This window comes from Limanda limanda, chromosome 21 (assembly GCF_963576545.1).
Source record: "Limanda limanda chromosome 21, fLimLim1.1, whole genome shotgun sequence".
Taxonomy (NCBI): domain Eukaryota; kingdom Metazoa; phylum Chordata; class Actinopteri; order Pleuronectiformes; family Pleuronectidae; genus Limanda; species Limanda limanda.
In genome coordinates, this window is record NC_083656.1 from 20,607,322 (window position 1) to 20,622,653 (window position 15,332).

Sequence of the window (15,332 nt, forward strand, 5' to 3'; positions counted from 1 at the left end):
ATATATTTGATTGATTGATTGACTGATAGTTCGATACTCTATAACATTTCAGTGATGGCATATACTGTATATAGATATATATATATATAAACAAAATATTTGAATGTACCTCAACAACTAACACTTGTGTGTTATCTTACTTCAATTTAAACTATACATTTACTTACAAAAGATTTCCTAGACACAAATGAAAGGTATGAATAATAAGGTAGCTGGAGCTGCACACTGACAATATGTAACTTGTTACCTACAGAATTTCCTGTTTGTAATCTCCGATATATGACCTGGCTGTGGCACATGACTAAATAGAACAAACAATTTAAAGAAAACAGGAACAGGAAAGTGCATTACTCACAATCAACCTCTAGGGGGAAAAATACAAAAACTAGATACAAAGTTATACAGTGAATGACATCACGGTTCATTTGGAACTGAACCGACTTCCTCTTGTCTACAGGGTCTTCCATGTGATTACTTTGTCTGTGCCCAAATTGGACCAATGTGGAAAGAATGCAGGACCCGTAGTGTAGTTATAATCACAAACCAGGATCATGAAGTGGTCAGCTTAGCTTGGCTACAAGAATCCAAGGAAATAATTGAAACTCTGTGACCAAAAAAAAAACAAAACACCTAGTAATGTAGTGTCCACCAAGAAAATAACTCCCCATTCAATCACAACCTCAACCCATAGTTTGCTTTTAACACATGAATGACATTTTTTTGCGAAGACGCATTCCTCCACATTATTCAGGCGAGAAGGCGGAGCAGCAGGTGCAGCAGGTAGATGCAGGAAGTAACAATATTAATTCGGCTTTGTGGATCACCTGGTTTTCTTTACAACACACAGACACAGGCGTCAGATCTTATCACCACAAACTCACTGGACATCTTCTATGGCTCCGCTTTTTTTTTACTGTTGAATGTTATAGGAGCCATCAACCCCCCCACTCTCTCCCGGTGAATCCAGCGGGGGATTTTATACCAGGGCTTTATTTCTGAAGATTTTATACTAAGGGGGCCAGGTAGAGAAAGTCTGCAGATAAACCGGAGGCTCTCACTCTGACTTTTGGAATCTCCGGAGTTCAGTGCATGTTTGAAAGCAGCTTTAGTGAGCCAGGCCAGCTGTTTCCAGTCTTAATGCTAAGCTTCACATCAGTTCCCAACAAAAAGACGTGAGAGTGGAATCTGTTGTCTCATCTCTGAGGAAAGCAAATAAGCACATTACCCAACCGAGCCAAATGTTATTTTGGCTCGGTAAAGGACAAAACCATGAGTTAATTCACTTATCTGTCATAACCTCCTCATCCAACAGTCTCATATGTTGGATAGCTGTGTGTTTTGATGTGTCATTTGTAAAAATGACTTTGACAACTTACTTTCTCCTCCTCTTTCTCATGTCCACACAGCATGTAGATGTGGAAATATGGGTAGGTGTGCCTCCACTTGCTGTCTGTGTTTGTCATCGTTGTGATCGTCCTTGTGTTGGCAAGTACAGTCACTGTCATGAGCATGAACAGTATGAGCCGATGCAGAGTTACCCCATATATATTATTGATATGACCGAATCAATGTCATATCCACACCTCTTAGCACCAAGCTGATACAGAGTCAGCCTCTCTCTCTCTCTCTCTCTCTCTTTCTCTCTCTCTCTCTCTCTCTCTCTCTCTCTCTCTCTCTCTCTCTCTCGCTTACTCTCTCTCTCTCTCTCTCTCTCTCTCTCTCTCTCTCTCTCTCTCTCTCTCTCTCTCTCTCTCACACACACACACACACATAGAGAGAGATCTGCTTTATAATGATCCATGGCCTCATCATTCTGCCGTGAGGTCAGAACCAATGAGATTATATCAACAGAAGATTCCTGTTGTCGATGGCCAAAAATGGAGCCGCTCTCCCAAGCAGGTTCTGTTTCAGAGAGAAACAGTGACAGAACTGGGAATAAGGCCATCAGACAAACAGATCAACTTCAACAAACTCCAGCTGCATGTTTCAGTCCAGGAGAGCAAACCGTACAGGAACCTTGAAACACATCAAAGCAGAGAGAACCCCCATTTCTTGGGGTGTGTTGAGGCTCCATTGTCTGCAGTTTAGAAGGCTGCACTGACATCAATTCCTCAACGTTTCACATCTTTAGTTGTCTCTTCAGGCCTTTTTAATGTGGAGCAGTGCCCGCTGAGCTACACTGAGTTGCTCACCAGGAAATAACAGAAAATATCAGAGTGCATACCTCCGCAAAGGCCCAACAATCCCCTTCAATTCAATCAAGCTGCACCAGATTCGACCTAAATATGGCCCTTTTTCTTTCATCAAGATCCATTAATTATTCCCTGGTAAATCTGCAAAATGTCACAAAACGTGTTAATTAGAAGGACTATGCACAAAACAAAACGCTGGACAGATTACCATGAAACTTGGGTCAGAGAAGAGCCCAACAAAATTTGGTGTGGGTCCAGATCATGCAGGGATAATTGTTGTTTTCTTCATTTAACATTGTGAGTGTTTTTCAACATTTTTTTTGAGACCCAGAGAATAATTCATGGATGTTGATGACAAAAATCTGGCCTGTTTAGGGGGCTGTTATTATACATATGTGTGCATGCAATGTGGTGCAGATTCAAATAAAACACCCAGATCAAGTAAGTCATGTAATGTCATAAGTGGACAGTTGAATATTGGAGGAGTTATGCACTCATCTGAGTGCTATTCTTATTGGCCCTTGTGTGTGGATTAGAATATGTATTTTTGAACACATAAACGATCAGTTATCAATAGCTGTTCGTAATGCTCACACTCAGAAGTGGGGCAGTGGCCTCAGTTATGAAACTATGTGTATCATCCCTATGGAAAGTTCATGTGCACACAAAAAGACTGATGAGTTGTATATTGTTTATCTTACTGTGGTGTGACTGACTGAATATTGGCTTTTTTCCATCTGTTTATCTGGTTGTTTTCCATTGGACTTCAAGTAGATCCCTTGGGTCCTCTGTTTATTATCATTAGCTGGTGACATGATGGCTGTGAAATACTCCATATACACATGACTCCAGCTTAGCTGACAAATTCCTGGTGTCACACCCCCTCCTCATAATTTAAACGAGACCTGCATCTATTCTCTCTGGAGTCTGAGGCACACGAAGGAAGCGCTTATACATCATCACAACAAACATCACGTGCCGTCTTGCTATCTGAACTCTGTCCTAACATCACTCACTTAATACCACTTCTATACATAATCAATTATTCTTGTTTGTAGCAACAAAATATTTTGTATAGCTCAACCAGGACACACACACACACACACGCACGCACGCACGCACGCACGCACACACACACACACACACACACACACACACACACACACACACACACACTCACACTCACACACTAAGCTAAGTTATCTCTTAAGACTTTAAATAGAAAACAACTGCATAGCACACCAGCATGAAGCATAGAGTGTGTGGGGATATATGCACTGATGGAAGTGCAGCATCACACACCATGCGTTGACACTGTTTAGCCTGCTTCTCACAGCAAATACAAATCAGCTGATCATCTTGCTATCTCCTCTCTGGTGATCCAGACCTCTGCTCTAAGTTCTCTTAATGTTCAGCCAAGACTGTTGCAGTCTATACGCACTCACAAGGGCTCTGCCCCCTCCTCACCTCCTTCACTGACAACTACATCTGCCTGTCAGACAGAGGGCTCCTTTTCCTTGCCCCAGTCGATGCGTCAGACACCATGGAGCTGGCCACACACGTTGACGCCTCCACTTGCTCTCTGTATCCAGGGCCCACAGCCTCTCTTGAGGCTTGTCTCAGTGTCCACTGATCTTCATTGTTGTAAGGACCTCTATCAGATCTGACACTGTTCCCTTCACTCTCAAGATGACTGTACCCTGATGATCTGAATCATTTGACTCATTTCTGTACTCTATAGAAAAATACTGGATGAAGTTGTTGTCCATTAATTCCAGCTTCAAACGTACAGTCAGTGCCATGCTGTCAGGACAACTCAGACGTTGCCTGACCTGCTTAAGATACAAACTTAATTTACAATAAACATGAACAGTGTTCTGTCCCATAAAGTACCTGATCTTGTAAGTTCACATTCACTGCCTTCTTGTACAAGCTGCAGGCTGCTTGACTACCATCCACTGAGGGACTGGGACTCGTCATGCTAAACAGCGGACGGGTTTATGACTTTTCCACACTGAGGATCAAACCTGGGATCTCTAACAGGCCACTTACTGTAGCTACATATGTTTGTGCTTGTCAAGCCGCCCCTCACTGTTCTGAGATCAGGAATCTTGTTAACATTATTTTACAGATACTTTTACAGAAAATTACCCTGACAGTCTTCTCTTGCCAAGCGTTAAGAGATGGCAGTAAAAGATAAACAAGCTAATTACACTGATTTAGCATTTCTCTGTGATCTGCAAGATCATGTAGGATGCAGATGATGCATAAGATGTGTGCAAAACAATCAGGAGAGAGAGATTGTGTAAGTGGGAGGTGGTGAGGCTGGCTACTGGAGCAGCTCTGCAAAAGTGAAGCCAAGGCATCTCGATGGTGACTGGCTGCAGTATAGGTCATAAACCCCACCTCCATCATGTTACTGAATGGAACATGAGCCAAACTAAAGTGTAAAAATACACTGTGGTAGTGGGGCGTGATCAGCGTCGGCTGCAGGAAAGAGATGAGTCCGACCTCACTCCCGTATATGACCATCTCTCCATGGCACGATCCCAGAACTCCTTCCCCACTCCCTCCCTCCTGCAGCCGACGCTGATCACGCCCCACTACCATATACACATTTATCATTGTAGCTAGTTCTCATCACACTATTATATGTACATTTTTCTGGCAAGCCTATTCATTCAAAAATGTTGAAATATCATGATTGAAAACTGAGACTGACTCGTGCTTGGTTAAGCCGGGCATGGGTTTCGGCGGGACCTAGATGCCACAGCCCCATCCCCCAATTGCTAGAGCAAAGATTTTGACCACAAATTTAGTGATCGATGGCGAGATGGCGGCATTCATATCTGGGATATTTCCTCTTAATTTCTAGAGGGTTGGAGCAATAAGAGATGTGTCTTTATATATGGAGCAGAGTATTACAAGTTAGCAGTGATCTGATACTGTGATCTGTGTGTAGTTTAGACTGTTTGTCAGTAAATGCTACACCCTAGGCCCTAGCCAGGTCCTTGTAGGCGCAAATGCCATGTCTAGCAGAATTTCTCTCAGATATTTTTGTCCACCATCAATAACTGCTGTCAAATATAGCAACAGGATGGTAGGTGACAGTGCAATTCACTCATTTATACTACTCCTACCTTTGAAATCGCAGGATGAACTTTGCACTACTGCATACAATAGTCTGCCGCACCCCTCTGAGTAACACTGCTCTCAGATGCACTGGGCTACCTCAGAATTATAAGATAATTTGGTGTATCTAAACCTAATTGCTCCCCCAACACTAAAGAAAGTGTCTTAAACAAAGTGACAAACAACTGTCTAAAGACCAACCTGCCTCTGTTACCCAAGGGTTTCCCCAAGGCTCAGTGCCCAGACCACTTTCTTTCATCGACAAAATATTTATTTTTGGTTCTCTAATCAGACATAATGAACTCTGCTACCATTGCTATGCTGATGATACACAACTGTACCTTCAGACAACATTTTTGTGAGTTGGATAACTCGTGATTGAAGAAGATTCAGGAGATCACTCTTTCATTCTTTCAATCACTCATTGGTACAAATTTTCTTGTAGCAGAAGTCTTATTGTAGTTATTCTGGTTTTTTTTTTATTCCTATCCCTCATCACTTACATTTCTATCAGGTCTCATGGTCCATGGTTTTATCTTGACTGTATGTTTGACTTCATCTTGTTCTGTGAAGCATTGTGTACCGCTGTGTTATACCTTCTTCTATAAAAAATAGATTTGTATTACAGTCTTTAACATTGAGATCAATAGTAATCAGAAAATGTACATTAAACAAAAACAGTGCTATTTGAACTATACAGTGAACTTAATAAACCTGACTAATGAATCAAACTCAGATCAGATGTACTGTATACAAACCTAGTTACCTGCAACGAATGTCAATTTAATCACATACCTAAACATAAAACATGGAACTAAATCAAAAGGATTTATTTTTTACATTACCTTGTTTGTAAATACTAGAAATTATAACAAAATTACACCAGCAACTCAGACAGTTAATCAATTAGAGTAATATATTGATGTGTCATCTTTTTCATAGAGCAGCTTTAAAAAACACTATGTGTTGTATGCATTGATTAGTTGACGATAATCGACAGCTCTGCATTTTAGTATACCTTTTTCAAATGATAGCATATTGAAATTATCAAATGTAATGTTCTTGTCTGTTGTTGCTGGTATTTCTCTCTCTGATGTTTATATCTGTTTTGCTGTTTCTCCCTGTCTCTTTGTCTCAGTGATTTTCTGTCTTCTGCATTTCTGCTCTGTTTTTCCCTTCATGTTGTCAGCGTCTCTTTGTGTGTCTTTCAGACGGCCCAGGGGGGCGGCCATCGCACCTTACTGTATGGACACGCTGTCCTGCTGCGACACTCCTACAGTGGAATGGTTTGTGAACACACACACCTATATACTGTATAATATATGTATATTACTACTACTACAATCAATCTGGCCTATGGTGATATAACTTATGATCTTCTGCATCTGAAACCGAATTGATAAAGATGAAGAAGCAAGAGTTATTGATGTCAGAATTCATTTGTGGTACTGCCCAAGTACACAATGATAAACACCTCTCAAACAACTAGAGAGCATGTTGTAACGAGTAGTAATACAAGTTTTCTTTGATGAATTGTAGTTAATAATAGACATTCTAGTTGAAGTGAGAGATTAACTGAGTCTGATTTATTGTGATTTTCTGTTTAGTACCTATGCTGTCTGTCAACCTCCCGCTCATCCACAGACAAACTGGCTTTTGATGTAGGACTGCAGGAAGATACCACAGGTAGGAGTCAAACAGATTTTCATACCTGTGTGGACTTCTTCAATCACAATGTTTGAATTATGTTGATATTAAGCACTTAAACCTTACTGACTGTTAATATACCCATTAACCCACAAAAGTATTCTAAAACCTCCAGATTGTTGTAAAACAACAAACCATTATTACTTTAAGTACTTTTCTTGCAAGCTGAGATCACCTCCTGTCACATGACGCCCCCTCCAGAAGAAAGAAAACAGCTTTACCTGCATTGACTGCCAGTGTAGAACTCAACCTGGATAATCAACTACACGCGTTGCTGACCCTGTTGTCTTCGGTAACAAGCTGTAATGCAGTTGTTGCATTTTACAATGTTACAACTGTTTAGATGCATAGGTGACAAGCTATTATTCAAGCAACCTGCGCAAATTATTTTATACAGTTCATGCTTTCCTGTTTACACTAGCACGCACATGTCCAGTGTACATGAGTGGTCACATTATATGCATTCTTCACAATACGTTGTTTTGGATTTCAACCCACAACTACTGATCTGCTTCAGTTTCACAGTTCATCAAAAGGAACAGCAGCAACAGCTGCAGCAGCTGTTTTCAGTGAAAAGTAAGCCACTATCCTGTATGTCTATCAGCAGCAGCAGACAGACAGAGTTAGAGATGAGCTGTTGAACATAGCGGAGAATTCCGCTGCTACAGAGCCGGATATTTCACTCAGGAGGTGGTGGAGACCAAACACGGAGCTACAACAGAGAGGAAATTCTCAGGAGCACAAAAACACTGCTCCAGGTGAATGATCATGGTGCTCTTTATCTACTGAATGTGAAACCATGTAGATCATTAACACTGTTACTTAGACCTGCACAGAAACAATTAAAATCTATGCACCATAAAAATACATCAGTAAAAACACAATCCTTGGTTTTTAAGCTGCTACATGTCTTAAAGAATGATGATCACTCTTAAGTTGCTAAATGAGACTACAGAGGTTGTGGTAAACAATATACTAACTAATCCATCTTTACAGCCTCACTGGTTTATACTGTCAAAGAGGAAAGGATTTACAAGAAGAGGCCAGCGACATTTCGCATTACAAGTTGGAAGATTAGTGTTGAAGTTGAAGTCATGTGACCTTGGCGTAGACTGTTGATAATAACACTACAATATAATTTTACACTGTGTGTCCTAAACTGGTTTTTCATGGTATCTATTTTCTGTAATAATCCAAAACACAGTGGATTTTGATGAATGAACCAGGGTGATGCTTACTTCAGGCTTGGCCAACAACAATACATCATACCTTTAGCACTGTATTGTAGTTTCACTGCAGCAGATCTAGGTAAACATGGAAACAGGACCAATTTGGCTTTTTATTCAAAACTCTTCTGGAATCTGGAATATGTCTTAAAGGGAAAATGTAACTGCACATTAAAATAACTAGTATGGGCACCAGTGAATAAATAATTCAAATTAAGCATCTGTGTCTTTAATATTCTGCAGATTCCCGATCATATCAGACCTTCATCAGCCAAATTAATCTGAATCAGAATAGGGTTCAGATTAGGGTTGGCCTGATCCATTAGCTCCAACTATGCTCCACACTGCTATTACTCTGTCAGGCTCTGAGTTAATGCCTGACTCCTGCTGCTTCTCCACAGTGGTTTTACCTTTGAACAAAGTCAAACCTGTACACTACTGCAAAGTGCACCTCTCCTCTCTTCTTGTTCTTGACCTGCTTGTCTAAAAATTATCCAAATTATAGTACAAGAGAACAACTGCAAAATCTAGGCAACTGAATAAGTACACACAAGCTGAGGTGACAGGAGTTACTGTTGCTTTGAGAGCCTGTGCGTCTTGTACAAGTTTTATGAGCTGTTGTGGTTGTGTCTGTATTTATTCTTTGTGTATGTGAGTGTAGGCGAGGCTTGCTGGTGGACCATCCATCCAGCATCAAAGCAGCGCTCAGAGGGAGAGAAGGTCAGAGTGGGAGATGATCTCATCCTCGTCAGCATCTCTTCTGAAAGATATCTGGTCAGTAGCAGCTGTGTGTGGGAGCACGTGTGAGGAGAGGGTGCATCAGATCCCCTGATCACTTTCACTCTGTGTCTTTTTTTATTCCTTTGTTTCCTAATTCCTTCCCTCTTACCAACTTAGTATTTATTTCACTCATTCTTCTCTCCTTCTTACTGTTTTGGTTTGCTGCTTGATATTCATTATTTGGTCAGACTGTCCATACACATATATATATATATATAAATACATTACAAACTGAAATCTTTAAGGAGACATTTTACTTTCACTGTATTTACAGTATGCACTAAAGTACTATCCATATGCCATATTAGAGCTTCTACTGTACTAGTACATTTCCATGTGCACAAAGTTGCTAAGAGGCTTTCACAATTAAGTCATAATTCAGATTTTACACTGAAGGAAAATGACAAAGGAACTTTGCAACTGTATTAATTTAATCTTTAACATTATCACCTCAACTACTCCAGGTCCTCTGTTCTTGTGTCCTCTCAGACTTATTGGTCAATTTCAATGTCATGATGAGATGTCAAAATGGAATTGGGGTTGATATAATAACATAATCAGGAGATGTAGTCATATTTTTAATGAGCTTACTACACAACTGTAGGACTGATTTCATAATCTGGAACCTTGGTCTCTATAACCTGGAAAAAACCCAGGTCGATTATCTACATACTGTATGTTTGCATATACCACTTGTTGCCTGTTTGCCTAATGTTGCTCTGTTGTTCATCTGCATCCATTTAAAACTTTGCAAAAATGTTGGTACCCCTGGGCAAAATGCATCCCTTGCAGCAACAACATAAGACATTCAATATGAGGATTTATTTAATTAACTTACAAAACAGAAGACACATTTCCTTGCATGAGCAAAAGTTTGGGCTGCCTTCTATGTCATTTTCATCCATTTAATTTTCCCTCTTTCTTTTGTTCATTTGCTGTACCATACAATACAGTTTGACACATCTGGAGCTCTGCACAGTGTCTGGTGCTCCCAGTGGTCACTGTAGTCCTGCCTCTTTTAAATGCTATGTACAGGGCTTAAACATCCTCAGTGTGTGTGTTTGTGTGTGTGTGTGTGTGTGTGTGTGTGTGTGTGTCGGTGTTGGTGTGCGTGCGTGAGTGTGTGTGTCAGGCGGGGTGTCAGTAAATTTTCCTGTGTCTCTTCCTGCAGCATCTGTCCTATGGTAATGGCAGTCTCCATGTAGACGCAGCCTTCCAGCAGACTCTGTGGAGCGTGGCTCCCATCTGTTCTGGCAGTGAAGTAGCACAAGGTACACCTGTCTTTTCCTTTGTGTCTCCATTTTCTATTTATTTTTTCCCATTTGCTTAGATTGTGATTTTTGTTATTTTACATTCTTGCTTTTATACAGTCTCTCATGTTTTGCCTCTGAAGTGTTTACAAATGTGAAAAGTTTAGTTGAAATGATCTGAACAGTGCACGTGTTATAATATTCAGACGGCAACAGTTGATCTACAGTAGTAGTGTTCAGTGTTAAGTAGCCTACAGTGAATTGCCCCAGATCTGATTTACATTACATCACATATACAGAGTATACTTCTAATATTCTGGAACTGTTTCACCAGCATTGATCATTTAAATGCTTTGCAGATGTGAGCAGCGTCTGAATTCCCTTTCTGTAATGCATTGTGGGACATTACATAACAGTATATCAACAGCACATGTAGATGCTGAGCTTTTCTTGCATCTGTTTGTTGACACTGGCTGCCGTAGTCTGTTGGGGACGTCAGGTCAGGTCTGCTGGTCTTTATATAAGTGCACATCGTCATGTTACCATAATTACCCAGCTGCCCTCCTCCTCCAACATCCAGTCAGGGTCATCAGAGTACTCAAGAGTTCCAAAATTAATAAAGTGCTAAGGTATCATGGGAACTAAGAAAACCTGACTGTTTCTCTGACGTATAATTCATGGGTCTTTCTCACATCCTCTCCTCTACCTCCAACCTCACTCTCTCCTTTCATTCATATCCCTCTTTCCTGCTTTTTCTTTTTTCCTCCGATGGCATTGTTCCCTTTCTTGTCTGTCCTCTGTCTACAGGTTTCCTTATAGGAGGGGACGTCCTACGCCTCCTTCACGGTCACATGGACGAATGTCTCACAGTTCCATCTGGGGAACATGGAGATGAGCAGAGGAGGTAATTTGCGCTGATAATTAAAACTGGGCTTATATATGAGATTGAGACTGTTATTTAATTAACAGTGTTGCTTTGGTTGTATATGTGGTTTGCCAGCACTGATTCTGTTTAAAGGGGAAAAGTGTTAGATATAAACCTAAACCAGGTAAATCACACAAATGTCAGGTTTAAAATTTGACAAAGCCGAACAGTGACTGCAGCTACTGTCTCTGTTTAAAGGATTGAGAGCTATCCTTCATTTGTTTCATCATCATATATGTGCAGAGAAAATATAAATAAACCAAAGTGTCCACATAGTAGATATCACCTTGTATACCAGGGTGAGCTCATTGATGAAAAACTTCTGTTTAAGTGCTGTTTATTAATATTTTCCTCCAAAAGAACTTTGACTGGAGTTAATGACAGGCTTATGAAAAGAGAAACAGTGTTTTTCAGTGGGGGGTCCAAGTCAGTTTTTGACTTGCTTCAGCCACAGTTGATCCAGGCTGTCTGGTACGTTTAGCTGAAGTTTTATACTCATGAAATCACACCAGTATTAAGTATATAAGGTTGGATAAGACTATTGTCAAGGGACAGGTAAAATGAATTGAAAGGAAACAAACTGTAGTCCTGCTTTATGTGCCTCGGTTGGTTGGTCATATTTTGAAAGACGTATAAATTGTGTGCAGGCCCTGGATTTAACTTCCAGTAATAACTTTCAGATCCAGACATATGTTGTCAGACCAGCTCAGCTTTTCACTATCATTATAAAACATATCTATCTGTATTACGGGTGAATGATCCAAAAGAGTTTGGCTTTAAAGACCATCCTCAATTAAACGTGAACTGTAATCATCCATATCAAAGAGTACTCATGTATGATTATTAATATTCAGGATCACTAGCGCACAGACTCTGGCTCTGAATTACATCAAAGCAGCAAGATGGCATCCAGGATATTTCAGTTCTGTTTTTGTACAACAGGAGGACGAGGAGATGAATCGTCCACCTTTATATCTATGAATAAGACACCTGTGTTGAGTAAATCTCTCCAACCAAGAGTCAGGTGTTAACGTCACTCTTAAGAGCAACTGTCACATGATTGATCACATGTGTGATCAGAGTGGAACATCTAATAAAAGGATATAAATTATAACTATTGAAACATGTAAAACATATGTAATGTATGGTTATAGACATTTACCTGTTGGTAGATGAGGTTTAAGAGAATTTAGTTCTGCACGGACTGTCATTCAAATCAGTGATTTAAAGTGTTATTATTGTTTGGAGCAGCCTGATAAATGCCGTACCAGAAAAAGTGATGTAACATCCTAGCAAATGTCAAATGCAAATATGATAACAAAACTAATATATTCCTAATTATACTGATTTAACTGTCATTGTTGATTTTTTTCATTATTATTAATATCACTGAAAACAGAGGACTGCTCAAATGTGTCTGTGCTGCAGTATTCAAGGAGCTATTAACTTAGAGGACCACTGCAACTTGCTGAGGGTTGAGAGACTTTTGAAATGAAATGTTTGATCAGTTGTTTTTATTATTTATTATTATTAAGTGTGAGAGTGAAGGATTTTTACTTTAATCTTGAAAACCTGACTTTAAGCAGCTTGATAAATACATTCTAACCGACAATATCTTCATGAAACCAGCCTAGTCACAAGTAGTGTCAGGACTAGACAGTGTATTCTCTGCTGGCTTTATACCATACAAATTAGACATGTCTGAATTAATGTTAATGTTACCATAATCTACAGAGATAGTATAACACCACCAATACAGACTCTGATGTGACAAAGAGGTCTCTTAATAAATAGAGCTTTAGATATACCCAAAAGGGACAGACATATTGTTAAGCAATACTGATCAGACGATTCATGTTCTCTGTCCTACTGTGTGGTTTTCTGGTTTTCTGGGTAGTAACATATCAATATACATTAAGTCTAAGGCAACAGGAATTGCTGTGCAGTGGGTGTCTTAGTCATACTTGTGAATTAAAATACATAATAATAATTTGTTGATTTAAAAAAAATCTGATTTTCAAAGTAGTTATTAAATTGTAAAATATATAATGTGACTGTTTCATTTTTACCCCCAGGACAGTACACTATGAGGGGGGGGCAGTGTCCAGTCATGCCAGGTCCCTATGGAGGCTGGAGACTCTGCGGGTTGTGTAAGTACAAGATACACACAATACACACATACAACAAATAAGGATATCCACCAATGAAACCTAGTTCCATTCAAAACCGTGCTGGGGGTTTAATCGGATTTACATGATTATACTATTTCAGGTGAATATAATTATGTATCGTTTTTTATTTTTACCATTCCACCTTTTTACCACCTGTCTTTTGTTAAAGCAATTTGTGACGTTGTCTACATTAAAATGTTATGCATATTGCATTATTACAAATCCCTATCCAGTAACACACACCCACACACACACACACACAGACACACACACAAACACACGCGCCTGTTTTTTGATTAGACATGTTACTGTGTTTTCTTGTCGTCTGTCGAGCTGTTTGCAGCCACTGCTGGGGATTCCTCACAGTGTACAGGGTCTAGCTTGGCTTGATAGCACTTGCTGTGCTGTGTATCACAACTTCTCCCCACAGTGTGCATTAACAGCCTTTAAATGATTCCAGTAGTTGCTAAGTAACAGCAGCATTGGGACCTGGCAGTAACTTTTAGAAAAGATTTCTCGGTTGATAACAAGGCCACAGCTCTTGGTTGTTTCCAGAGTGAATGGTTGCCATATTTTTGCAGATTTCAGAGTGAAAATGCTCTTTTGTAGCTTCATATTTTAGTGGTGGGGGTGATGTCCGAAATAGTAAAATGTACATTTTGTAACATATCTTAGTTTTATGTCACACACAGACATGTTGAAAACATGAAAATCAGTTAACAGGAAAGTCCAGCACGGTACAAACCAACCTTCTGATCATTGTGCAGCTGTGGACTGAAGAGGAAACTCTGCATTTTACTGTTTGTTTCCACTGTTCTTGAACAAAACCACTTCACATGAACACTCCTCTTATCACACTGTCTGTGCCGCTCTGTGTGAGTGAGTGGGGGCGGAGCACTGGGGCCTGTGTCTGTGTGTATGTGGATGACACACACACACACACACACACACACACATATTTTCTCCCGATCCTGGTATTTCACATAATGGCCTATACGATGATGACTAAAACAAACGTGAGCGGCATTCACTCTCAATGGAGTGGACGCTGTTCACGTTCAACATTTCTAAACTGATTAGCTCAGTTCAGCGTTCACATTAAAAGATGAACATGCACACCACTGGATGGGATTGTATCTACGCCCGATTGAAATTGAGTCACAGGAACGATGATTAGTCCGACTGATCTTATCACCTTCTGATCGTCAAATGGCATCATACATTGTTCTGTTTGAATATGGAAGGAATGACATGATATCGTTATTATTGAATTTTAGCTGTGTTGGTATTGTAAGTGTATTTTAAAACTTTGGACAGAACCACGCCAAGTTTTATAAGCTCCACAATGTTCCCCAGCTGGTCTCCAACTGTCTCTCTCAGCTTCTCGATGCCATAGGTATTCATGGATCTGACTGTGTTTGTTTCCAGGTGGAGTGGGAGTCACATCCGCTGGGGCCAGCCATTCAGACTGAGACATGTGACGACAGGAAAGTATCTGAGTCTGATAGAAGACAAGTCCCTGCTGCTGATGGACAAGGAGCAGGCTGATGTCAAGTCTACAGCCTTCTGCTTCAGAACCTCAAAGGTACAACGTTTTACGGCACTTTTATGTGAAAGCCAGAATATTACAGTGTAAAAATTAAATAACCGGTACTCAGGAAAGGTTGAACATTGATTACACATTTAAAGGACAACAGAAGAGAAGCAGCCTCCCCACCTTATTATTGGTTGGTTTGTATGTATGCTGGACATTGAACTACAACGTGACCTCTCTGTCCAAAATACATACATCTGTGCTCTCTGTCGCTGCATCTCCTCCTCAGAGAGTCCCAAGTCCAACTCAGGAGAATGGTTTGTCTGGCTCTGTGCTTCTCTGCTCCTCTCTCACTCAGTCAATTATCAATGTGCACAGTCTGAGCAACAACAGAGCCGAGATCTGAAGGAATCTC

At 40.2% G+C, this 15,332-nt stretch overlaps 1 protein-coding gene across 1 annotated transcript in view; it reads left to right on the forward strand.

Annotated features, from left to right (window-relative positions):
* Positions 1–15,332, forward strand: part of ryr2a (ryanodine receptor 2a (cardiac)) — a 118,296-nt gene that overhangs the window by 11,398 nt on the left and 91,566 nt on the right. The window contains exons 4-11 of the mRNA XM_061094463.1: positions 1,407–1,427; positions 6,536–6,610; positions 6,932–7,010; positions 8,919–9,031; positions 10,209–10,308; positions 11,095–11,191; positions 13,288–13,362; positions 14,812–14,968. Of these exons, the coding sequence (XP_060950446.1) occupies positions 1,407–1,427; positions 6,536–6,610; positions 6,932–7,010; positions 8,919–9,031; positions 10,209–10,308; positions 11,095–11,191; positions 13,288–13,362; positions 14,812–14,968 (717 nt within the window). The remainder of the gene's footprint in view (positions 1–1,406; positions 1,428–6,535; positions 6,611–6,931; positions 7,011–8,918; positions 9,032–10,208; positions 10,309–11,094; positions 11,192–13,287; positions 13,363–14,811; positions 14,969–15,332) is intronic.